The sequence below is a fragment of the Mirounga angustirostris genome, unplaced genomic scaffold (genome assembly GCF_029215605.1).
Source record: "Mirounga angustirostris isolate CCGP_5_RB_7025 unplaced genomic scaffold, mMirAng1.0.hap1 SCAF_9, whole genome shotgun sequence".
Taxonomy (NCBI): domain Eukaryota; kingdom Metazoa; phylum Chordata; class Mammalia; order Carnivora; family Phocidae; genus Mirounga; species Mirounga angustirostris.
The window spans coordinates 6,977,379-7,000,911 of NW_026991717.1; the positions used below are offsets into that span (position 1 = coordinate 6,977,379).

Below are 23,533 nucleotides of genomic sequence, written 5' to 3' on the forward strand. Positions count from 1 at the left end.
CGTCCACATGGGCTTTGGGCTGGTGCTCCCACCCTCCCCCCTCAGCCCTCCCAGAGGCCAGCATACTCGCGTCACCTGCCAGCTATGGAGAGCTGAACAGCAGGAGAAGGGAGGGGACTCCTGAGGGGTCCCACTTCCGAGTCCCGATGCCCGGCCTCTTCCCCTCCGTCCTCCACCCCCCACACCCATGCAGCCCCGGGGCCCAGAGCTAGGGCCCAGTGAGGGGCAAGGGGGTGCCTGGCACAGAGCTGTCTCCACGAATGCCTTTGCTCTCCTACCAGACCAGGAGCACATGGCTGAGGCTGTTGGGTTTTCCCCTTCGGCATTTTCTCTACATTTGGAGTGGTGGGCTGCAGAAACGACTAGAAACTCCACGAACCTGGGCTGCTTTCAGAGCTGTGGGAGGCTCTGGGGTGGGATGCAGGGCGGGAAGGAAGTGGCCAGGGCTCTGCCGAGTGGTCACGAGGCCTCCTGGCTGAGCACACTGGTTCCTGGGAGGCTGCTGGCAAGCTCCCGGGGTCCCCCTCCGCCCTCACCACCCTGCCCTCCAGGCTGATGACATCAGGAAGTAGCCAGTGAGGGGCAGTGCAGGCCAGTGCCCTGGTGATCTGGGAAGGAGACCGGCAGGTAGAGGAGGGACGGAGTAGCTGGGAAAGGGGTATGGGAAACCACCCTAGTATCCCAGGCCTTGGGACACAAGGTGAATTTTCTGGAACAAACTTTGGGAGCCATGCTGTGATACACGTAGACATGGCAGCAGATCCGGGCCACGGGGCTGCCAAAGAGAGGGTGTGGCTTTGCTGGAACTTCGTGGGGAAAATTAGTCTGGAAGTGGCTCCTTCCTGAGAGCTGCCCTTGCCAGGGATTCTAAGCCGGGCAGGGACAGAATAAAAGGCCCAGGCTGTGGTCTTTGAGTGAACTGGGGATTGGGGCTCCCTACCCCTGGGGATCTTTCAGCCCACTCCTTCCTGTTTCAGAGATCTCTTCCGTGGAGCTGCATGGATTGCGTCGTGGAGTCAGTCTGGGGGGCTGGGGAGATTTGCTGGCCTCCGGACTCCGTTTTGGGAGCATTTCCTAGCCACAACCCCGTTCTGGCCTCTCCTGGGACTAACAGTGGGAGAAGCTTCTTTCCTCCGCGCCTTTGCTCTGGGATGGTTCCACCCCCCGCAGGAATGAACTGTGCCGGGACTTGCTGGAACCCAAGGAGTCCCACTTGCATAAGGGAAAACTGAGGGCTTCACTCCTATCTATCCACAACCCTTGTGATGGCACTGAATGTTTGCTGCGGGGTCCGTCTCATTCGGTTGTAGTCACAAGGCCCCCACTGGGCCCAGGAGCCCCGAGGCCACTCTGGAATGGCCTAAGCCATGCAGGCCCTTCTGCTTATCTCTAACCTTGGCTGAGTTGGCCATAGCCTTGTGGAAGTCCCACTCCAGAGAGCCTGGGGCCCTCACTCCTGACCCCCTGGGCAGCCTCCCGCGCTGCCACACGCGCTCACCATCTCCTCCCCAGATTTGCTTTTTCGTTCCTGACGGCGGTCTGGGGAGCCAGTACGGAGATCCACCTGCCGGCCAGCCCTGGCCCTGGCTGGCGCATGAAACTTGAGTTGCTGGAGCAAAACTGACCTGCCTGGCTGTGATCCCTCCCCCTTCCCCTGTGGCTCGCAGCACTGGGACCCCTTGACCCACCTCTCCCAGGAGTCTGCTCTCCTTTCTGTTCCTGGTTTAAATAGGGTAGAGTCATTAGATCTTGGCTCCACGCAGCCTTAGGCAATTTACTTAAATTTCTCTGGGCCTCAAGTCCTTCATCTGTAAAATGGAAATAACAAGACTGGCTCCATGGCCTTGTGGAAGCTGACAGAGAAGATGCCTGGATGCAAAGCCTGGCCCGGCGGAGGCCTCAAATACCGGTCACCTCCTCATCGGAGAAGCTTGCAAGAGTTTCCTAATTGGTACTTGAGTCTTATTTCTCCTCCAATCCATCTCCAGGCAGAGGTCAGACAGGTCTCGCCTCCTCGTGGAGGAACCTTCCCTGGCTCCCTGATGCCTGGCATTTGCTTCGGCCACAGTGTACCTTCTAGTTCACTGCAGCTCTTTGTGCTCTGATGTGCTCCTGGCTCTTGTGTAATGCACACACGCACACACATGCGTGCACACGCATGCACTCAGGCATTTGAAACATGTTTAAGAATGGACTCTGGACTCAGTGACCCCATGACCTGTGACCCTTCTCCCGACTAGGGTTGAAGGACCTCTAGGCTTTTCTGCTGAGGGAGACTGTCCAGCCCAGGACCCCTGTTGAGCAGGATGGAAACAAAACCCCCTGTCCAAACAGAAGTCCTGGGAGGTGGTGCCTGCTGGACGGCTGGACAGACAGATGTCAGGATTCTAAGGGAGGGCCCTGCCCCTGTTGGAGCACCAGTCAGAAGCCTGGTTGCCCCTGCTGGCCGCGGGGGCACCCCTAATTTTGCCCTCCCTTCCCCCAAGCCCCTCCTACTAGGGTCAGCGTCCTCGTGCCTGACATTGAGTTAACAGTCTGCCTGGGGATTTCATGATGGCTAAACTCATGGGCAGGAGGGAGGTCAGTGTCCCCTTGCCTTATATGGGGGGTAAGCATACAGAACGTTTACCCTTCCTGCTCCTGAAAGTGGGGGGCAGCCATAGCCCACCTGCAGAGTGCTGGAGAGGGGCTCCCCCTGTTTAGTCCCACTTCTGGATAAACCAGAGTGCGCTAATGGGACCCCCTCAATCACGCACCTCTTCCATCTCCCACTTACCCCTCTCCAAGATGTGATAGTAACTCCTGGACATTCCCTTTACACCCCGCTAGCATCTCAGAGTTGGAGCCAAGTCGGCAGCAACTCCTCCCTTTGGGCCCAGCTCTAGGGAGAGAAAGGGGCGTGTGTTCCTTTAAGGGGCTGGCCCGGCGGGAACGCGGGGGTTTGTCCGCAGCCGCTTCCTCTCGGGCCATTCAAGATCCCCCAAATCCGCCCGCTTCCTCGCACCCGGACAGTCCTGGGCTGGGAGCGCTCCAGCTGTCCAAGAGCCGCCTGGGGACGGTACGTAGCTCGGGGGTGGCCGGGCTTCTGGAGCCCCCTGCGGTCCGCGCTCCCCCGCTCCTCCCCGCTTTGGGTCTCCCGCGGCGTCCCACGTCTCCCGGGGCAGGATCGGGGAAGCGGGCAGGAGGAGTGCGCTGGGCACCGCGGGGGCCCGGGCGGAGCTGGGCTGTGATCGCTCCTGGGGAGCGCCCCGGGCGCGAGTTCGGGCGCGGGGGGGAGCAGCGCGGGGGCGCGGGCCGACTTGCGCGGGACCCCCCGGCGCGCCAGGAGGAGGCACATCCCCAGCGAAACCCGATGCCTCTGAGACCACCGCCCGGTCCAGCCCCTTTGCCACCGGGGCCCGCAGGGTCCCTGCCCGTCTCGTGCGGTCCGGGTCCTGCAGCCTCCCGCAGGGTGCGCGGCGCGCCGGGCTCCGCCCCGCGGCATGTGTCGGGTGCTCTGGGGTCCGCGGGAGCCCGGGGGTGGCGTGGGGGTTGGGGACCGGGCAGACCTGCGCCTCTTGGCCTCTGCCGCCCCCTCGGCTGTCCCAGGGAAAGCGCAAAGGATGCCCGTCGGTTTCAGGCCTCGGTTCGCGGGGGTTTCTGCCTTAGAGCAGCGAGACCAGAGGCGCAGAGGGAGGGCGGCGAGTAGCGCCCTGGGTAGGAGATGGGGTCGCTCAGGGAGGCATTTAGGGTCGGTGGGCGGCCAGGAAGGAAGCAGCGCGGGCTCTTGGACCCAGCTCTGTCACCAACTCGCTGGGTGGCCCCAGCGGCCTGTATGACCCGGCCTGGACCGTGGTGCCCAGCCCTGACCCCCGGGAGTGCCTCTGCTCTCTGCAGCAGGGGGGGGAATGAGAGGCGCCCTGGCCGCTCCCCCGCGGCCCTACGTGGGCCAGCGGGCTGGGAATGCTGGTAGGAAACACCTCCGGCTTTCACTTTCCGGGGGCCAGGTTTCAAAGGCGCGTGTAAGCCTTGTCTAAACGGGGCGGCCCCCCGAAGTCAAATTCCTCCCCGAGAGCTGGGGCTTGTGGAAACCTGGAGGGCAATGCTGCCCCCTGCCGGTAGATGGGGGAACGCTACTCTCCGCCGGACAAGTGAGGAGAGCCTGGGGGGCCCCATCTTCCTTCCGAGTTGGGGTTCCCCTTATTCTGCCATGGGGAGGGGTCCCGAGGCAAGTGGTGCTCGGAAAAGCAAAGGATGGGCTGCCAGGAGACTTGAGAATTTTCTCTAACCTCTGCCTGTTTACCAAAGATAAAGCCTTGGATGCTTCACTCACTTCCATGCCCTTGGCCTCAGTTTCCCCAACTGTAAAGAGAAGGCAATGGTGACTGCTTTCTCTTTTAGGCAGTGAGAGGGGAGAAAGATCCACCGAAATAAGGGGAGACTGCACTTTTAACAATAGTAATAACCGCTATATTTTGTAAGTGCCTGCCCTCCTTCCAGGCAGCGTTCTAAGTGCTCTGCAGACATGCTCTCCCTTAATTTTTACAGAAATGTTTTCTGGTTAGAATTGTTGTGACCTCCATCTTACAGATGAGGAAAGCAAAGCTCAGTGACTTGCCCACTGATACCCTGTTAATAATTGGGGCGAACCGAAACCGAATCCCGGTAGCCGGGCTGATTCTAGAACCCGAAATCTGCCGCTATGTTCTTCTGCCAATAAGTATTAGCAACTGTTTGTGGAGCACCTGCTATGTGTTGATGCTGGACATAATTCATCTTATATAATCCTCACCACAGTCCTAAAGTGAGGTTCTAGTATTTATCCTTTTTTTTTCTTCCAGATGAGGACATGGAGGCACAGAGAGGTTGAGTAACTTGCTCAAGGTCACTCAGCAGGGTGCAGGTGTGTCTTTGCCCGGGCAAAGCTCCAGCTGATTTGGGGAGCCTCCCACGGCCCCCAGGGTGGCCAGGGTCAGGGAGCCCAGGCTGCCTGTCCTTTGCTTCCCTGAGTGGTGGTGGTTGGCTTTCGCCTAACGTTCAGGGTGGTCATTTGTCTTCAACCCCCGAACTTCCCTGTTAAGTCTGCTCTGGAGACCAGGAAGCTTCTGTTTCTGTGTCCTCTAGCACATGCGACCCTTTGACAACACGGATGTCCCATATCCTATTTGCTGTCTGTTTCCCTCCCTGGAATGTGAGCTCTGGCAACTTCCGATTTGTATCCCGCATACCGAGAACTGTGCCTGGCACATGGCGGATGCAGGATAAAATACCTGCTGAGTGAATGAGGCCACATTCCAGCTCCATGTATTTCCTGATGAAGACCTTCACCTTAGCCATGCAACTGAGCATTCTTTTTCTTCTTATTTTTAAGGGGGGGGGGGTGGCGCGCCTGCGCATGTGCGTGAGTGGGGGGAGGGGCAGAGGGCGAGAACCTCAAGCAGACTCCCCGCTGAGCCCGGAGCCAGACCGGAGCTCCATCCCATGACTCTGGGGTCACAACCTGAGCCGAAACTGAGGGTCAGATGCCCAACCGACTGAGCCGCCCAGGCGCCCTGCAACTTAGCATTTCTGAACCTCCGTTTCCTTCTCTGTACAAGGGGGATAAAAATTGACATTGTGAAACCCATGGACAATGACATCCATGCAAGTGCACTGATGAGTGGAAGGCAGTCCTTCTATGTGACAGATCCTTATGGGAGCTGTAGAGTCGAGTCCTGCCTCCGCTGTCTCGGCCACGTGACCTTCGGACAGTTGCTTCATGTCTTTGTGCCTCTGTTTACCTGTGGATTAATTGGGGAGAGTAAAATTCTTTCTGACTGGGTCGGGGGAGTCGCTGGACATGGCAGCCCTTTAAAACCGAGGGAGTGAGTGTGTGCTGGGGTCTCAGAGGCTGGGAAGAGGTGCCTAGGAGCTCGCTGGAGGACCCAGAAGGTGCTAGAGTCTTTCCTGCCTCAGTGCATGTTTCTGAACGATGAATGACCTCATCCACGATTGGTGAGAACAGTGGGGGACTGAAGTCAGTGTGTCATGGAATGACATTGGTCCAGTGGTGATTTTTCTCAACATGCTGACGTATTGGAGCGACTATAACAGGATTTCTCACAAGCAAAGAGCAAGCTTTAGCAAGCTAGGGATTCCTTAAGATAAATGCTGACAGTCCTGGAGAAAAGTACGCATACGAATATCTCTCACTATCCAGGCTCTTTGCTGTTCAGTGTTCAAGACTCAGGAACCAAATAGATTTGGACAATGCAGCATCCCTTCCTACCAAATTGTTCCGCCTCTCAGGATCCAAACTTGTACCATCTCAAGGATGCAATGGATCTGGGGAGATGGGGGTGCCTAAACAGCAGCTTCACACAAAGTTTTCTGCTAAGCGTAGGAATCACATGGTGAAGTTGCAAAGTCATTTCCCCTGAGTTAAAAAAATAAAAATGAAGATGGCTCCACCCTGGGTCAGATTCTTAATTTTGGCAAATCTGGTTTCTCCTGGAATCCCAGGCCCCCGAAAACCTACATCTCAAAGGAGGAAGCCCTTGCCCTGGTGGTGAAGGCTGCAAAGGGCTGATTGACAGGGCGTTGGGTGCCAAGGTCAGTGGAGAGTTCACGGTGCTGGTGTTTTTTTTTAATTAGGACTCTTCCTGGTTTTGTTAACAGTCTGGTTACAAAGCTGCATATGTTTTGAGGAATCTGCCTCAGCCTTATTTTTCCCCTCATTTGTATCTAACGCAAAAATTTGCATCTTTTTCAGGCACTCAGGTATCACCTTGTGGCAGAAACACCTCCATTTGCTCATCCCAGGGAAGCCCTTTCTCACTGGAGGGCATCTGGGCCCGATGAGCTGCTGTGAGGAGGCAGGGCACACGGCAGACGGGGGCTTGCGAGCCCTACGCTGGCAGAGGCTGTGGGTGCCCAGGGACACGGTGGGGCCTGTGACATCCAGCTCAGTATCAACAGCCTCTCGGTCCTCATCCCACTTCCTTCCTGGTTCCAGACGTGGGACCCTCAAGAAGGGAAAGGAGACTCTCCTAGGAGGGCCTGCTGTGTGCCAGGCCCTGAGCTGTGTGCTCTGCACATGTCACCTCCCTGAGTTTGACATGGTCATTCCGGGCTTTGGAGCTGGAGTGGGTTCAGATCCCAACTCTGCCATGTCCTCGCTGGATGATCTTGGGCTGATGATTTAATCTCTGTGCCTTGGTCTTCCCAGCTGTAAATGAGGATACTGAGGTTCCACCTCTAGGGGTTGTGATCAGGAGTAAATGAGATAGTAAGGGCTTGTTAAACTCAGCTGTTCGTATTTTTATGCTAATGGGAGCAGTCCAAGTGAGGCTCCGCTGGGTTCACAAAGAGACTCAAGGTGGGGTGGCCTAAATACGCTAGGACTTTGTTTTTCTCATGACACGGGGCAGATAGGGGAGGTCCAGGGCTGGTGGACCTGGCTCTGTCATTCAACCCGTGATTTACATCTCTGAGACTATGGTGGCACCTCTGGTCGCCAGCAGGTAGAGGGAAATACCAGGAAATGATATCCCTAACTGTTTTAACCCAAGAGCTGCATGGGGAACGTCTTATTTCGCTGCCATTGTGCAGCATGGAGTCCCAGGACCCCTCCTCGCTGCAGAGGGAGGCTGGAATTACAGCTTTCTGCTGACCAGTCATGCACCTCTCTAGAACTATGTTACTGTAGGAGAGGAGTAGAACACATGGGTGAAACAGAGGTCGTGGTGAGTTTAATGAAGTTCATTTCACAACTGAGGAAACCTGCCTGGAATCACACAGCTTGTAAGGAGTGGAGATGGGGTTTGAACCCAGATCCTCCTACCTAAGAACTTCTGTATTAGGTTGCGGATTGTGCTGCCTGTTGGGGCTGCCCAGATCCAAGTCCCTGTGAGGCTTTACGGGTATCTCCTGGGGACTCCTCTTGGACAAGAAGTGAGACCTCAGAAGGACCCTCAGCACAGAGGGCGGCTCTGGGCCTCAGGGTCTCTGCAAAGGGGTCTAGGAGATCAGTGGCTTCTACCTGTCAGCTTCCTCCACGTCGGCTCCTTCCTCCCCAGCAAGGGCTCCTGTTATGGAAATAAGAAGTTTCCCTTCTCAATCACACCACCCTTCCTTACAGATTCCATGCTTTCCTCTCCCTTTTCTTTTTAAAGATTTTATTCATTGATAGAGACAGAGAGAGCATGAGCCGGGGTGGGGGGGGGTTGGGTAGAGGGAGAGGGACAAGCAGACCCCCCCCCCAGCCAGAGCCGGATGCAGGGCTCGATCCCAGGACCCCAAGATCACGACCTGAGCCCGTCAGAGAGCCCGTCAGACACTTAACAGATTGAGCCACCCAGGCGCCCCCTTTCTTTTCTTTTCCCCTCCCCTCCTTTCTCCCCACCCTCCTCCCTCTTTTTGCTGTTCTCTCCCATTCTGGTTTCCATACAGCAGACATTCACGGGGCCACAGCCTTACAATCATAGCAAATGGGCAATTTTCATGTTGTGCTTTGTCCATTTTCAATTACACCCTAAGCGTGTTTCCACGTTGCTGCATGATAATCATAGTCATATTTCCATCTAGGTGCCCGCTGCGCCCTGGCCTTGCTGCCGCACCGTCCCCCTTCAGTGCAGCCCCTGGAGGGGTGTTTCTGACTGGCTCTTCTGATCCTGTGGCCCCACTGGCACCCCAGGGCCTTTGGGACAAAGGAGAGAGGGAAAAGCCTGGGCTGGAGCCCCAAGGGCATCTAGGCGCTGGGCCTGCTGACCCCTCTCACCGCCTCCCCCTGGATCAGCCAGGGTTTTGGCAGGAAGAATTCACCCTCGGTGGTTCCAGCAAAAAGACTCTACTAAGGAAGGAGTGGCTGGCTTCTAGAGTGGGGATGGGGGGCAACGCAGAGGGGAGCGGAAGACAGACAAGCAATGGCAGTCGCTCCTGGGGGGGGGGTGGGCAGGAAAGGGAGGAAACAGTGTCACACAGCCCAGGAGAGCAGGTGCTGGGGAGAGGAGCCAGCAGCAAGGCTGTGGTCAAAAGAGGACACAGTGCTGCAGAATCACGGCTTTTCTTTCCTCCCGCCCATCTCCTGTGGGTGCCTCCCGTTGGCCGAATCCTGCTGGAAGCCAGAGGCCAGGGCGCTGGGAGAAGCCAACAGAGATCAGGGCAGAGAGAGGCACAAATGGAGAACTTCCAGCACATTCCCAGCCCCCCACGTGTTCTTTGGCTTCTGGGCCTTTGCGTTTGCCGGGCCCCTGCTGGGCACACCCCAGTGTCCTTTCCACCTGGCTAACTCCTGTGTCTTCACTCTCATTTCCTGCCCCTTTTCTCCACCCCACCTCTGTATTCCCCACACGGCATCGGGTCTCTGCACCGAGTTCCTCCAGGGCTGCCGGTCTTTTAAATCATTAAGCACTCAGCAAATGGCAATGAGCAGAGGGCGGGGAAGATGCGGGGGAGGTGAATGAGGCATTAGCCTTGAGTGCAAAATACACCAGGGGAGGAGGGTGTGTGTGTACCAAAAGAACTCAGTCATCAAGATGTATTTAAATGCAATATTAAAAAAAAAACAAACAAAACTACAGCCCAAGGGCTAGCTGCCTATTTTGACCTTGACTCAGGGTAAGAAATCTGTGACCTCCCATTCACCCCGCCCCCCACCACAGACCTCTCAGGACTGAAACAAAAGCTTGACAATGCAGGATTCCTCTCACTAACCATGAATACACCCTGAGATTTTCTAGTTTAGTCTAGGCCCTTCGGTGTCATTAAAAAGATGATGCTCACAATCTTTCAGATTCAAACGTGCCGTCTGAAAACTGTCGATAATGTCCTATCGCCCTGTGTAATTTTCTCCTCGGACTTCATGCCTCCTCCTAACTCCTCCCTAGGCTTTGTTGGCTTGCTTCTGGCCCAGCTTGCCTGTGGGGTGCAGTCCCCCGAGGGCAGGGACCTGGACTCGCTCCCCTCTGCCCTCGGTCTTCTCGGCTCTGAGAACAGGAACTGCCGGGCAGAAGATGCTCCGTAATTACCTGCTGAGTGAGTGAGCGAGCGGGTGCTGGAACCCAGGGGTCCCCGGCCCCCCATGCAGCAGGTTTCTCTCATTGGCTTGTTTTTCTTCTCTTCCCAGCCTGCCCCGGACACCCCGGCGCTGCAGCCGTGCCTAGCGCCATGGGCCCGCTGCTCCTGGTCCTGCTGTACCCGCTGCCCTGTGTCTCGGGCCTGCCTTTCTACAATGGCTTCTACTACTCCAATAGTCCCAACGGCTGGAACCCGGGCAACGGCCACGGCGAAGGTGGGCGGCCTCCTGGCTCTGGCTCTATGCTCCGCTGGGGGACCAGGACCTCTCCTGGCTCCTGCTGTGATATGCAGCCTCCAGGCCGCGACAGGGGACAGGGCGTGGAGCCAGAAGCCCCTTCCCTCTCGGGGCCCTTGCAGCGGACCAGGCTCATTTCTGAGGAGTGCAAGGAGTGCAAGGGATGGCTCGGTTACTCTGTGTTTGCTAGTCCCTTGGGCTTGGAGTGCGTTGGAGCCGAATCGCCTGTGTGCTTAAGGACGCTCCCAAAGTCCTGCCAGTTTTCCAAGATCTTAAGTGTGACCTCCCCCAGGGTCCCCAGTGGAAAGGGGGTTTGAGATTAGATAGATGTGAGTTTGAATCTTAATTTTGCCATTTAGTGGCTACATGGCTTTGGGCAGGTGACTTTTTTTGGCCGAGGGGGAAGGGCAGAGGGGGAGAGAGAATCTTAAGCAGGCTCCTTGCTCAGCATAGAGCCCGACATGGGGCTTGATCTCACAATGCTGAGATCACGACCTGAGCCGAAATCAGGAGTCGGATGCTTAACCGACAGCCATCCAGGCGCCTCTGGGCAGGTGACTCTTTAGTCTGTGTGTCAGGTACGCTTCTCGGTGCCTTCCGTACATTGTCTCATAGAATCCTCACAAAAACCCTGGCCACCTAGGCGCCCCTAGACAATCATGACTTTAATGAGATTCAAGGAAACCTAAAAACTTGAACTTTCTACCCATGATTTCACCACTTTCCCTTCAGTCCCTGCATATGTGCGAGCAAAATCACAAATAATCTGCCCCACCTGGGGAACCATTGCTAACCTGTTAGGTGAGTCCCTCCAGCCTTTGATAGAGGATTGGGAAAATTGTCTTTCACCTCCTGCTCTACGTGTGGTTTGGGAATCTCCCTGTCACTTCATAGGATACAATTTTTTTCCAAGATCAACGAGTAGATATCTAGCTGCCAGGTTAGTTTACTTGGCTGTGTAGTGTTTTGTCACATGGAGGCATTATGATTTAGCCCAACATTCTCAGTGTCTTCGGTGAAATCTTCAAACACAGCTTCACTAAAGCGTCGGGGGAAAACAAAGGACGTAGTAGCCACTACTTGATAGGCTTGCCTCACGTCTGTTGTGCTTTTTCCAGATGTCCCACCTTCCCTGATTTGAGCCTCAAAACAGCCCACTGTAGCTACCGGTGTGACTCCATTCTACAAATAAGGAAAGTGGTTTGGAGAGTCAGCTGATTTCTCTAGACTAGACTAGACTTGCGGAAGGTTGGAGCCAAAATTCCAGCTTATCTGACCCCAGGCCTGTGGTCCCAAAACTCTGGTCCTAGAGCAGCCTTCTCCAACTTCAGTGCCCGGCAAGGTCACCTGGAGAGCTGTTAAAACACTGAACTCAGGGCCTTACCCCTGAGTTTGGGGTGGTTTGGGGTGGGGCCTGGGAGTTTGCATTTCCACCAAGTTCCCAGTGATGCTGTTGCTGCTGGTTCAGGGACCGCCCCCCTCCCCCCACCGCTTTGAGAATTCCTGCACCAGAACCCCTGGCTTTTTCAGCATGAGAGCCTCTGCAGGGGGCCTCCTATGTCCTGCTCACCCTCCTCCCCCACCCTGTGTACCTCCAGGGGTCTAAGTTGACTGTGTCTGCAGTCGGTAGGACAGGTCGCTGGGGCTGGTTGGCCTCGGATGGCCCCAGCTGCGAGGGCTTGTCGCTCCTCCCCGTGGGCTCTCCTTCCCTAGCAGGTGCGCCCAGGCTCGTTGTCGCAGGGGCTGGCAAGGTCCTGGGAAAGAGTGGACCCAGACTCCCAGCAGGCACAGAAGAGTCGTCACTTCTGTCATGTTCATTTGGTCAGAGAAGTGGCAGGGCCAGCATGGATTCAAGGCGGAGGGGAAGAGTGTCCCCTCCCGATAGGAGACGCAAAGTCACAGTGCAGAGCGTGTGGGTACGGGGAGGGGGGCCGCATTATGGCCATTCTTGTAAGGTGTAACTCCCGAGGCTGGGGGTGGCCCTTGCAGGGGCATGGATGTGCTGGAGCAGGTCCCCATTGGCACCCCCTCTCTCCCAGGCGTCTTCAATGGGGTGAAGCTGGTGGTAGAGACAACCGAGGAGACCCTGTTTTCCCACCGGGGGGCCAACGTGACCCTGCCCTGCTGCTACCACTACGAGCCGGCCCTGCTGTCCCCGAGGCCCGTGCGCGTCAAATGGTGGAAGCTATCGGAGAATGGGGCCCTGGAGCAGGATGTGCTGGTGGCCATTGGGCTGAGGCACCGCTCCTTCGGAGACTACCGCGGCCGGGTGCGCCTGCGGCAGGACGGGGAGCGCGAAGTGTCGCTGCAGATCCGGGACCTGCGGCTGGAGGACTCCGGGCGTTACCGCTGTGAGGTCATTGACGGGCTGGAGGACGAGAGCGGCCTGGTGGAGCTGGAGCTGCGGGGTGAGGCCCCAGTGGGCGGTGGGGGGGTCGGGGGACACGAGGGCCCGGGCCACGGGGAGAGGGCCCCGAGAAACCATCTAGAACTCTGTGCTTTAGGCAGCCATGCAGACCTTGAAACACCCCACGGGGAAGCTACGGCTGTCATCACTCCCATTTGATAGGTGACGAAACAGAGGCACAGCGAGGTCAAGTGACTTCCCTAAGGTCACACTGCCCGTAAATGGCAGAGTAGGAGTTTGACCCCCAGGCAGTCTGGCTCCAGAACCCACCACTGCCTCTGGCTCACACCTGACTCAGAGGAAAACAGGAGCTGAGACTCGGGCAGGTCGTAGACAGCACAGACCAAGGAGGCCGCCCGGTGTGAGTGGTGGGAGGGGTGGGCACGGGGCACGCGGCTGAGCCCTCGTCCAGTCCCAAAGGAGTGCCCTGCTCAGGCCCAGAAGCAGACCCCACACAGTCAGGTTTTCTGACTTGACAAGAGAAGCATACACTTTTATGTGACATCTCTGGACTTTTCTGTAAAAATCTTCTAATGAAAAAAAAAAAAAGCAACAGTTACAACTCAGTGTTGTCCAAACCAGCCAGAGTGCTCACACCACATTTTCTGTGGGCTCCCGTGGGCCATCTCCGGGGTCTGTTACCTTCTCTGTCTCTAGGACGGGCTGTGTGTCCTCATACCTGTCCGACCTGCGAGGGAGGCAGCTGGGACGCACAGAGAACCATGGTCTGGCTCCACGTTCACCCCGCCCCTGCTGTGGTTCCCTGGGTGGCCGCCTCGTCCCCTCGGAGCTCCTGTCCCCTCCAGTGTGAGATGAGGGCCTCCTCCACCTCCTTGTGAGGAGAGGAGGATGAAAGGCAAGTCAGGGACCTCTACCATCAGCATCCACCTGTCTGGCCCAGTCGGCAGCTGGAGGGGTCACACTCCTCCCTGATGTCAGATATGACGGGGATGGGAGGGTGCCCACGTAGTCAGGTGAGAAGACTGTGTCCTCACGTGGTGGAAGGGGTGAGCGACCTCTGTGGGGTCTCTTAGAGAGGGACACTGATCTCTTTCCCAAGAGTGCCGCCCTCGTGACCTAAGTACCTCCCAAAGGCCCCACCTCCTGAGACCATCACATGAGGCCTTGGGATTTCAACACGCACTAGGGGGACACGTTGAGACCATGGCACTGGGGTTCTTATAACAGCCCTGCGAATTCACAGACGTAGACTCCGTTTTGGACCCGGACGGGAGATGATGGGTTTGCTTCTCTGAGGGAGTGTGTGTGTGTGTGTGTGTGTTGGGGGAGCATCCTTCCCATTGGGCAGGGGGCAGCGACTGGGGTCTCCAGCCCGCTGGGCCCCTGCCCACCCCGTCAGGCCCCTCTTTCCTCCCTCCCCAGGTGTGGTCTTTCCCTACCAGCACCCCTGGGGGCGCTACCAGCTCAACTTCCTCGAGGCCCAGCGGGCGTGTGCAGAGCAGGACGCGGTGGTGGCCTCCTTTGAGCAGTTGTTCCGGGCCTGGGAGGAGGGCCTGGACTGGTGCAACGCAGGCTGGCTGCAGGACGCCTCAGTGCAGTACCCCATCGCGCGCGCCCGGCAGCCCTGCGGGGGCCTGGGCCTGGCTCCCGGCGTGCGCAGCTACGGCCCCCGCAGCCACCGCCTGCACCGCTATGACGCCTTCTGCTTCGCTCCGGCCCTCAGGGGTGAGCGCGCCGGCCAGGCGCGGGCCTGGGGTGGGAGGGCGGCATCTGGGGAGCTTCGGGACCCCTCTGCTCGCCCCACCGGCACCTTCAGCTGGAGGTCTGGAGCACCTGCAGGGGTGGAAGCCACGTCGGGCTGAGTTTTGGGTGCTTTACTGCTGCTTCACCCCAATCCCTGGTTTACTGGGTCATCAGACATTTTTTGAGAGCCTACTGCGTGCTGGGGCCGACACTAGGTCCTGGGCATCATAGACAAAGCAAGCCCCGTCTGTGCTCACGAAGGGGATCATTTCACGCGAAGAGAAACAAATAAAAACAGAAATTCGTTCCTTGTCACATCCCAAGCATTCAGAAAAGTGTCCTGGCACATAGTAGGTACTCAGTAAATGACTTTTTTTTTTTACACTTGATCTTAGCCAAAAGGCCGAGAAGCGATGATGACTTTTTTTTTAAAGATTTTTTTTTAAAAATACACTCTACACCCAACGTGGGGCTTGAACTCACAACCCCAAGATCAAGAGTCGCACGCTCCAGCGACTGAGCCAGCCAGGCGCCCCGGGACTCAGTAAATGATTGGGTGGGCGAGAGACTCTGATTGGTGCAGACTAGGCGGGGTGCCCACCCAGGGTGCAGTTCGGGAACGCTGAGGTGGAGTACAGACATGCCTGGAGCCCCCTGGCAGCCCCCAGCCCCCTGGCAGGTGGGATGGAACCCTCAGAGAGGGGGTCAGAACTGGGAAGGTACGTTCCCAAAGGACACATGGCAAGTGCCCACAGCCTGGTGGCTCCCTGGGCTCGTCCTTGCCCGCTCTGTTTGGGGAGGTCCGATGGGCGGGCGTTTCTGCGGGCCCCACCGTCCTCTCTGGCTGCCCCCTCCGCCGGCCAGCCCTCACGCCCCACTTTCCCACAGGGCAGGTATACTACCTGGAGCACCCCAAGAAGCTGACCCTGGCAGAGGCAAAGGAGGCCTGCCGGGAAGACGGCGCCCACATTGCCAAGGTGGGCCAGCTCTTTGCTGCCTGGAAGTTCCGTGGCTTGGACCGCTGTGATGCCGGCTGGCTGGCGGATGGCAGTGCCCGTTACCCTGTGGTTCGCCCGCGTCCCAACTGCGGGCCCCTGGAGCCCGGTGTCCGAAGCTTCGGCTTCCCAGACCCGCGGAGCCGGGAGTATGGCGTATATTGTTACCGGCCCCGCTAGGGGTCCCGCGCCTCCCCTCTCGCGCTGTATTTATTGAGTGGTTCATTTTCCCTTGCAGGTTGGGGCAATTTTTGTGTTGTTTTTATACTTCCCAAGTTAAGTTTTTTTAAATTACTTTTTTTTTTTTTTTTTGGTAAATCCAGCTTTCCAAATCCTCCCTTTGTTCGGGTGGACGCCCCAAGGCTCCCCCGTTCCAGGAATCCCTCTGCCCCTCTCCTCTAGGCCAGTAGAGGTTCGTGGGCTCACAAGGGCTCTCTACTGTCACTGAACGCAGCCCCTCTCCCTGTCTCCCAGTGACACGTGGTGGCTGTCCCTGCCCCTCCTCCTCAGCCTGGGATGGGGGGCAGGGTGTCCAGGGGGCCCTGGAGCTGGGCATTGCGGTCTCCTGCCTCCTCCTCTGAGAAGCTGCTGGCCCAGATCAGGGCAGCTGAGGGCTAGGGCTGGAAGCGGGTCCCTAGGCTTCTGCGTGAAGTCCCAGGAAAGGGAGAAATTTCTCTCCCCATTTTTTCCTTCTCTCTCCAAAGAGTCTGTATTTTGTTCTCCTTTTTCCCTGCTCAGGGAGTGGCCCTCAGGTGTGTGTACTTTCTTTGGACAATAAATGGTGCTGTGACATGCCCCCCCATCCCTGTGTCTGGCTCTCTGCCTCGTTCAGTCCCGGGACCCAGCTCCCTTTCCAGGGAGAGCGGGGGGCAGTTCTATTTCAGGGAGTTCTGGGGGCTGCACCTTCAGGCCCCCGAGGTTCTGGCTTGCCTGCCGCATGGCCCACCCTGCCTCGGGGCTGGCCTAGCAGCTGGGGGCTCCGGCCTGCTCTCCCACCATCTCTGCTCCCGGGCTGTGTGTCAGCGTGGGCCCAGAAGAGGAGGAGGCTCCTCTCAGGACACAGAGGGGGCCGTGCCCTCCCCCACCGTCCCCCGAAGATCTCGGAGACCAGCCCCCTCCCCAGCTTCAGGAAAGCAGGCCTGCCTCTGCTCAGGCACACCTCTGCCACTCACACTCAGTTATGGAGTCCTTTCTTCATGCGGGCCCATGCTTCTCAAAGTGTGGCCAGGTAGCATCCCTGGGAAATTATTAGAACTGCCCATTTCTGGGCCCCACCCCAGATCGGCCACGGGAGAAACCAAACCCTCTTGATTCTGATGCAGGCTCCAGTTTGAAAACCACAGACATCGTTGTACTCCCAACTGATCCGTTAATTAATTACATAATTCTTGAGCTATGTGACATCACTGTACCCTCTCTACTTTCGTCCACTTGTTTCCAGACTCATAGGTAATCTGGACACGTGTCTATATTCACCAACAAATACTGGGCCACACATATACACACCCAAAAACATACCAGCAAACTCACAGCAGCACGCAGTAACCAGCACCCAGACACACAGACGCGAGGGCCCACTGAGCAACTGTGATGAGCAGGCTCGGGAGGGGACAGTGCCTGCCATGCACGCCTGGCCCCACTCAAGGTCTCTTAGGGGGAATCCTTAAGAAATCCAAATTGTTTTCGTCGATACCCTCTAGGCTCCTTGAGGGCAGGATGCCCAGACCTTTTGGCTAGTGGCCAGCGAACTAGCTAACCACAATTATGTGTAAGCAAGGCTTACATGTGTTGCAGGCTGTCTGCAACTGTTTTTGTTGCCTCTTAGAAATCCTGATTTTGCCTCTGCTCTTGACTCTACCAGGCATCTCCTATGGGAGCAGCATGCTATCAAAGAGCCAAACGATGCAAAGTAACCAGATGCCTCATTTGAGTTGTCCTTTGAGAGTAAATGCACACGCCACACCCATTGCCCCCCCCCCCACTCCATCAAAAGCACAGGTACCCTGATAAAAATAAGTACAACAGGTGTGACTGTTCCAGGCTTTGTGAAGAGACAAGATTCACCCACTTTGGGGTCATTTGATGGAAACATGTCCCAACTGCCCTCCATTCCTAAGAGCCCCTTTGGTAGACCTCAGACGCTGGTTGCCTTCTCTTTTTTATTAAAAAAAGGGAAAAGAAAAGAAAGAGATCTCTTCCAATGTCTTTATTATTATAATTATCATAATCTTCAGTTTTCAAAAATATAAATAGGTGCACGGAACTCTGGTGCCTGCACCGTCCCGGGGGTGTGGGGGGAGGGGAGGGGGTGGGGCGGCACTCCCGCTGGGAAGGAAGTGCCCCTCCCACCCAGCCCTGCTGAGATGGACAGCTGCTCGGGTGGCAGCCCGGGTGAGAGGACACTGGAAGAGGGACCCTGGGAGGGAACCCGACCCCTCCCACGCAGCGGAAGATCCCTCGGCAGTTCTCTCCTGCCCCCTCACCCTTAGTGGAGCCCGCCCCCTCTCCCCCAGGCTTCTCCCCCAACGCAGATGGTGCGGCCCTCCGGGCCCCTCATCCAATACATTCAGCTGCGGTCTGGTCCCAGCTCTTCGGGCCCCTTCCTCCCTCCTCCCTAGCTCTCCCTGGAGGGGAAAGAACCAACCATTGCACTGCTCTTGGATAAAGTCAGGAAACAAAAAATAATCTTCTTTATTTAACTTAACCCCTCCCCTTCTCCCCCTGTCCCTGCACTGGTCCCTGGAAAGGCACAACGGGAGATTGAAGAAATGTCTCTAGACTCAGTCCACGGGTTACAATACGTTTGCTTTGCTTTGGCATTGGGGGGGAAAATCAGATGCAGTGTTGGCGATTTGGGGGGGCGGGGGGCGGGTGCATACACAATGTGGGATTTGGTTTTTTCCTTCTTTAATGGAATTCCTTATATGACAGAAAGCGACAAGAAGAGGACACCATCCGTGTGGGATGTCAGCCTGGCGAGGCTCCTGGGCTCAGCATCCTGGGCGTGTCCTGGAAGCTGCTCTCAGTGGGCTGTGCTGGGTCGGCTCCTCCGTGGGGCCCGTGGGCTCCGCTTCTGTAGTCTGCGCTTGTACGTGGAGGCTGGGGTGAAAGGGAGACCGGAAATCTTGACCGCTTGCTCCAAAGGAAGCTGGGGTAGCCTAGCCTCTCCCTACTTGCCCCTCCTCGGCTGGCTCCCCTTCCCTGCAGAAACCATGGGCTCAAGAAGGGCAACCTGAGGCTTTACCCGCTTTCTGGTTTTGATTTTTCTTGGCCCCAACTTGGGCCGAGGGGCTTTGAGCTGGTCTTGAAGAAGCTGGCCACCTGCTTTTTCCTTCATCCTCTCAGTGAAGGTGAGAGCGAGCCCTCCCTGGAGGCAGGGGGAGTGAGTGGGATGGAGCCCCTGGATAGCGCAGACAGCTGGTGCTCAGGACCCCCAGGAGAGGGCCAGCCACTGCCGGGCTCCGGGAGCAGGAAGGAGGACCTGGTGGCAGGATCTAACGCTGTGCCCAGCCAGGGGTGGGGGAGGGGCGGTGCTCACGGTCTGTGCAGGTGATCCGAGGCTCCTCCCAGTGCCCGCTGGGCTGGCACCGGATGGTGGGCACGTGGCGCTGGACGAAGCCCTCTGTGCATTGGTACCGCACCAGAGAATTGATCTCGTACCGGTCCTTCTTCTGCCCGAAGGTCCTGGCGTGTTCCACCACGGGGGGGTCTCCGCAGGCCACTGAGGGGCAAACACCCTTGAGAAAGGGCTCTCAGAGGGTCTCCCGTGATGACCCATGCCCGTGATGAGCCGGTGTGGCCCCCTCTGGCCGTGATGAGACAGCCCAGAGCCCAAGCAAGGGGCACCGTGCTTGGATAGCCGGCTGTGAGGCCTGGCTGCTGGTAGAGGGGCATTTTCAGGCTGTGCTAAGCATCTGAGAACCATAGGTTCTAACATCTGGGTTCCTCCGTGATTTAGAGCAGCATGGCGGGGGAAAAAAAGGAGGGTCTTGAGGGACTGGGGAAAGACAACACGGAGGGAGAAGGGTGGAAAAAGGGGCGAGTGCCGGGCAGATGGTCTGTGACTATGAAAACAGTGGGACAGAGAGGAGGTCTGGGCAGGGCACAGGAATAGGAGGGTCATGTTCGACCAGCACCTCCGTGACAACAGACTCCAAGGGGAGGATCGGGACCTGACAACTGACATGCATGGGGACCCCAAAGAGTGCGGGGCTCCCCAACCAGGACAGTCCTTGTGAGTGACCTTCTGTGCGGGGGCCCCGGGGCATGTGTGCGTAGGGGCCAGTCTGTCCTCTAGCCTGGGACCCTCACCCTCCGTGGGAGTGGGCCTGCTCTTGCCACTGGCCATGGGACACTGGCATGGGGAGAGCCCCCCCCACCAATGCCAGTCTGCCTGCTGGGCGGGTGAGGGGACATCAGCAGCCCGGAGACCAGGAGCCTCGCCCCAGGCCCCCCAGCAGGAGCCTCAGGTCCTGACTCCACCCAGGCTGGGCCCTTCCGGGGGTTCTGCTCACCTGTGCCCTTTTTACACGTGAAGGGCAGGTGGTAATTGCAGGGCACGTCGTTCCACTCTCCCTTCTCGTGCCAGATCATCACCACGCAGTCCTCCCCGCTGACGAAGAAGTTGTCGGGCTGGTTGGGGCGCCAGTTCTCAAATTGCTGGGGGGAGGTTTGGGGGGGGCAGGGGTGAGGCTGAGGCAGGAGCTTGGCCTGACCCCTCTCCTTCTTCTCCGTCCCTGATGAGGAGCCCAAGCCACTCCTCCATCGGGCCAGCAGGGGCGAGTCTCACAGGCTGCCTCATTTGGGGAGGACTGGGCGGTAGAGACATGGCTCCCAAGTCCAGACTGCCTCCCTAGGCTTCTCCCTCAGGCCTGGCCCTGGGACAGAGTCCCCTTCCCCAACCCACGACCCTGTTCCCATTCACCTCTTCCAGGAAGCCTTCCCTGACTTCCTCTGCTGACCTGCAGCATTTACTATGTGTCCTGTCCCTTGGCATCTATGCCGCTTTCTGTCGGCCTGCCTCCTGGAGTAGACCGAGTCCTCTGTGGGCAAGGAAGCCCTCGAAAGCCTCCACATACCCCTTCTGATGGTGTGCCTGCATTCCATCATTGTCTTCCTCACCCCCCTCTTCATGCCGGTGTTCGCTCGACCCGCCCGGCCCCGGCAGAGAGGACGGAGACACAGCCAGCCGCTGCTCAGTGGGTGTCTGCCTTCCCCCACTCTGGGCGGCAGAACTTACCAAGGAGTGTCCGTCTGACCAGCGGAAGTCCCCTTCGATCGTCCTGTCATTCAGGCCGATCCACTGGTAGTCTTGGGCGTTGTCTAGGGAGAGGCGTGGATGTTGGGCAGGGCGCTGGACACCCTGAGGGTGTCTGAGAACTTGAGCTCACAGAGCCAGAGGGGATGGGGGAGGGGGCAGGAGGTGGGTGGGCTCCTAGGAGCAAGCCACCTGCTTCTGCGGCCCTGACAAGGGTCTCAGCGCATGCACGTGCAGACCGCCACCCAAGCTGGCATGGACTGGCGATAGCCACAGGGTTAGTCCGGGGCTTCGGGGTGCAGCCCCGGCGGCAACACCCCTCCTTCCCTCCCTGCCCTCCACCCCTGCAGGCCCTGCGCTCCACCCCCCCACCCCAGCACTCACTGTTGACAAACTCCTGCTCCTCGGGGGTGACGATGCTGCTCAGGTGTGACTGCTCAGCCCGACACCGGCTCTCCGCATCCACCCAGCTCTCGCGGTCGGGGAAGTAGCGGTAACAGTGACCCTGGAACTTGGTCCAGCCCTCCTCACACAGCTCTTGGTCTGCAACACAGGTCAGGGGCTTGAAGAGAGCGGCCCCGAGGCCGCCTGGGGGTGCCCGGTGCGGGCCAGTCGTACGCCAGCTGCCTACATTCACCCGGCTTTCCATGTCCGTCCTTGAAGGGAGAGGCCCATCTAGACGGGGCTCGAGTTGGGAGCCAGGAAGGCCTGGTCCTGGAGCCCCAGAGCCTCTGGGCAGGCTCCCACCCTTTCTTTCCCTGATGTCGGCCCCCCCAAGCTTTTCTCCTGCTCTGCAGGGTGGAAGGTGGGAGGTGTGGAGGTTAAGGTGGGAGGCAGGGAGGGAGTTGAGCGGGGTGTGTGAAGGGGGCCTCAGCAGGCCGCGCTGGGGGCATGAAAGGGCACTTCGGTGGGCATAGAGGAGCAGAAATAAGGCTGCTCTGGGTCTACAGAAGACTCAGAGCCCTACATCTGTCAATCTGAGCTGGCTCTGGCTGGGCACAGGATACCTGCCAGCCAACCGGGGGTCCATGACCCAGGGGCCTCGGCTGTTTATGTAATTTCTTGGTGGCAGATGAGAAGAGGGAGGAGCTTCCCTCCTCACAAACCTATATGGGCAGTGGGTTCTGAGTTCGGGAGAAGGCACTGGTTTGGAGCTCTTGGAGTAGCCTGGAGGGACAGACAGAGGCAGGGGCCGGAGCTGGCTCCTTCAGGCTTGGGAGAGCCATTAGGAACGCGTCTTCCCGGCTCGGCCTTCAGGGACGTCACGTTGGTAGCTGTAAATTCCTCAGAGATCGGCAGACGCCACCCATCAGGGCTCCCCCTTCCTCTCTAGGAGCTGGTTGTTAACCATCAGCCAGCACACCACTGGACAGAGGGGATTCCAAGACCCTCTCTTCCTCTTCCCCGGGGGCCGCCCAGGTGAAGGGCTGCTCCTCGGGCCTGGGGGCCTGAGTGCAGGGCCGTGAACCCCGCAGGCTGTATGGAGCCTCCCTACTGGGTGCGACCCAGAGTCTGGCTGAGCCAGGAAGGGAGGACCAGTACCTGACGGGGAGGAGGCTTAGGCTGAAGGGGTGGAAGAGAGACACTCGGGGAAGGCAGAGACAGAGGACATGCGGAGGCCAGCAGCCTGAGAAGAGGCGGAGCAGCAGGAGGGCTGAGGAGGAGGCCGCTGGCCCCCTGCAGCCGATGCCTCCTCCAAGGAGCAAGGCCAAGGTCTGGAAAGAAGGTAGCAAGGCCTCAGAGGAGGCCAGAGACATCATTCCAGGGCTGACAGTGCTGAGGGCTGGGCTGAGCAGGCAAACATGGGGGGTGTAACAGCTCTGGGAGGGGCCAGGGCATGCAGGATGGAGGCTCTGGGGACGTATGAACAGAATTCCAGCAAGGCGGGACGGCGCAGCGGGCCCGGAGCCAAGCTGTGAAGCACCCAATAGACTGAAATGGGGGGAAGAGATGGAGCCTCGCTTGGCTTAGCTGCGCGACCTGGCCCAGCACCCAACGGGCCGGCACCAGCACCATCTCCGCCTGCCTCCACGCTGGGCAGAGTACCTCCTTTCCTAGTCTGGCATCCAAGAGCTATTTGTGCGGACAGGCCAGACACTTCTCCCCTGTGGCAAATATTTTGGCATCCTGAGGAGAGAATCCTATAACCCTCCATTCTCCCCCTAGCCAAGACCCCATGCCTAATTTCTTGGTGTCTTGGGGTGGAGGTGGAGGGTGGGAGGCTGCAGGGAAGGAAGAGGGTCCAGGCCTTTTCTTCCAGAAGACTTAAGTTCCTCCACCAGTCTGTAATCTTGGCGGTGTCTCGAAGGAACATGCAATCCCAAACTACCTCCCCACCCTGCTTAGGACCAAAGGGAGACTTCCCAGGAGTTTCATTGTTTTCTGGAAGTTTCTGGGATATCCAACTTGAGAGATCATAGAAAATGGTTTTGAACCCCTGCATGCTTCTAGGTCTGCATGGGTTATTGCTACTAGTAAGTACAAGCCCCATCTCCCTCTTTCTGGGTTGGGATGGCCCTGAGGCCCAGGAGGATGGCACGGGGGAGACTAGAAGCACCAGAGGGAGAGAGTGGGAGGGGGTCCAGCTGACCCTGGCAAGTTCCTGGCACACAGCTCCCTCAGCTGAGCCTGGCCTGGGTGCAGAAGCAAAGGGATTGGCAAGGCCCAAAAGGGGAAACTCAGCCCCCGTCCCTTATAGTGAGGCTCTGTTCTCCCTGGCCCAGCTTTTGACATGCACAAGGGCAGGGAAGAGGAAGCACGGGCCGGAGTGGCACTGACATGGCAGCTGTCCCTGGTGATGAGAAGACGTTGACATGCAGCAGTCCCTGCTCATGCATGTCATGCTGGTCACACGGGAGCTCTCAGGCAGACAAAACAGAGCTCTTGCCAGAGAAGAAAGA

At 58.0% G+C, this 23,533-nt stretch overlaps 2 protein-coding genes across 3 annotated transcripts in view; one reads left to right on the forward strand and one right to left on the reverse strand.

The window, feature by feature from the left end:
- The first annotated feature begins 125 nt into the window (after window positions 1-125).
- Window positions 126-16,178, forward strand: HAPLN3 (hyaluronan and proteoglycan link protein 3). Of its 2 annotated transcripts, XM_045899427.3 has the most exons (6): window positions 126-3,058; window positions 9,846-9,993; window positions 10,085-10,249; window positions 12,310-12,678; window positions 14,061-14,363; window positions 15,270-16,178. In XM_045899427.3, exons 2-6 carry the CDS (start codon window positions 9,972-9,974, stop codon window positions 15,554-15,556), a joined length of 1,146 nt encoding a protein of 381 aa, XP_045755383.1. In that variant the 5' UTR covers window positions 126-3,058; window positions 9,846-9,971; the 3' UTR covers window positions 15,557-16,178. The 2 variants fall into 2 exon arrangements, with proteins under 2 accessions (XP_045755383.1, XP_045755382.1); XM_045899426.3 differs by lacking the exon at window positions 9,846-9,993.
- Window positions 16,179-16,790: 612 nt separating this feature from the next.
- Window positions 16,791-23,533, reverse strand: part of ACAN (aggrecan) — a 65,838-nt gene continuing 59,095 nt past the window's right edge. The window contains exons 14-18 of the mRNA XM_064569905.1: window positions 21,018-21,176; window positions 20,616-20,698; window positions 19,891-20,035; window positions 18,915-19,097; window positions 16,791-18,475 (exon numbers count right to left, since the gene is read on the reverse strand). Coding sequence (XP_064425975.1) covers window positions 18,399-18,475; window positions 18,915-19,097; window positions 19,891-20,035; window positions 20,616-20,698; window positions 21,018-21,176 — 647 coding nt within the window. The 3' untranslated portion in view covers window positions 16,791-18,398. The remainder of the gene's footprint in view (window positions 18,476-18,914; window positions 19,098-19,890; window positions 20,036-20,615; window positions 20,699-21,017; window positions 21,177-23,533) is intronic.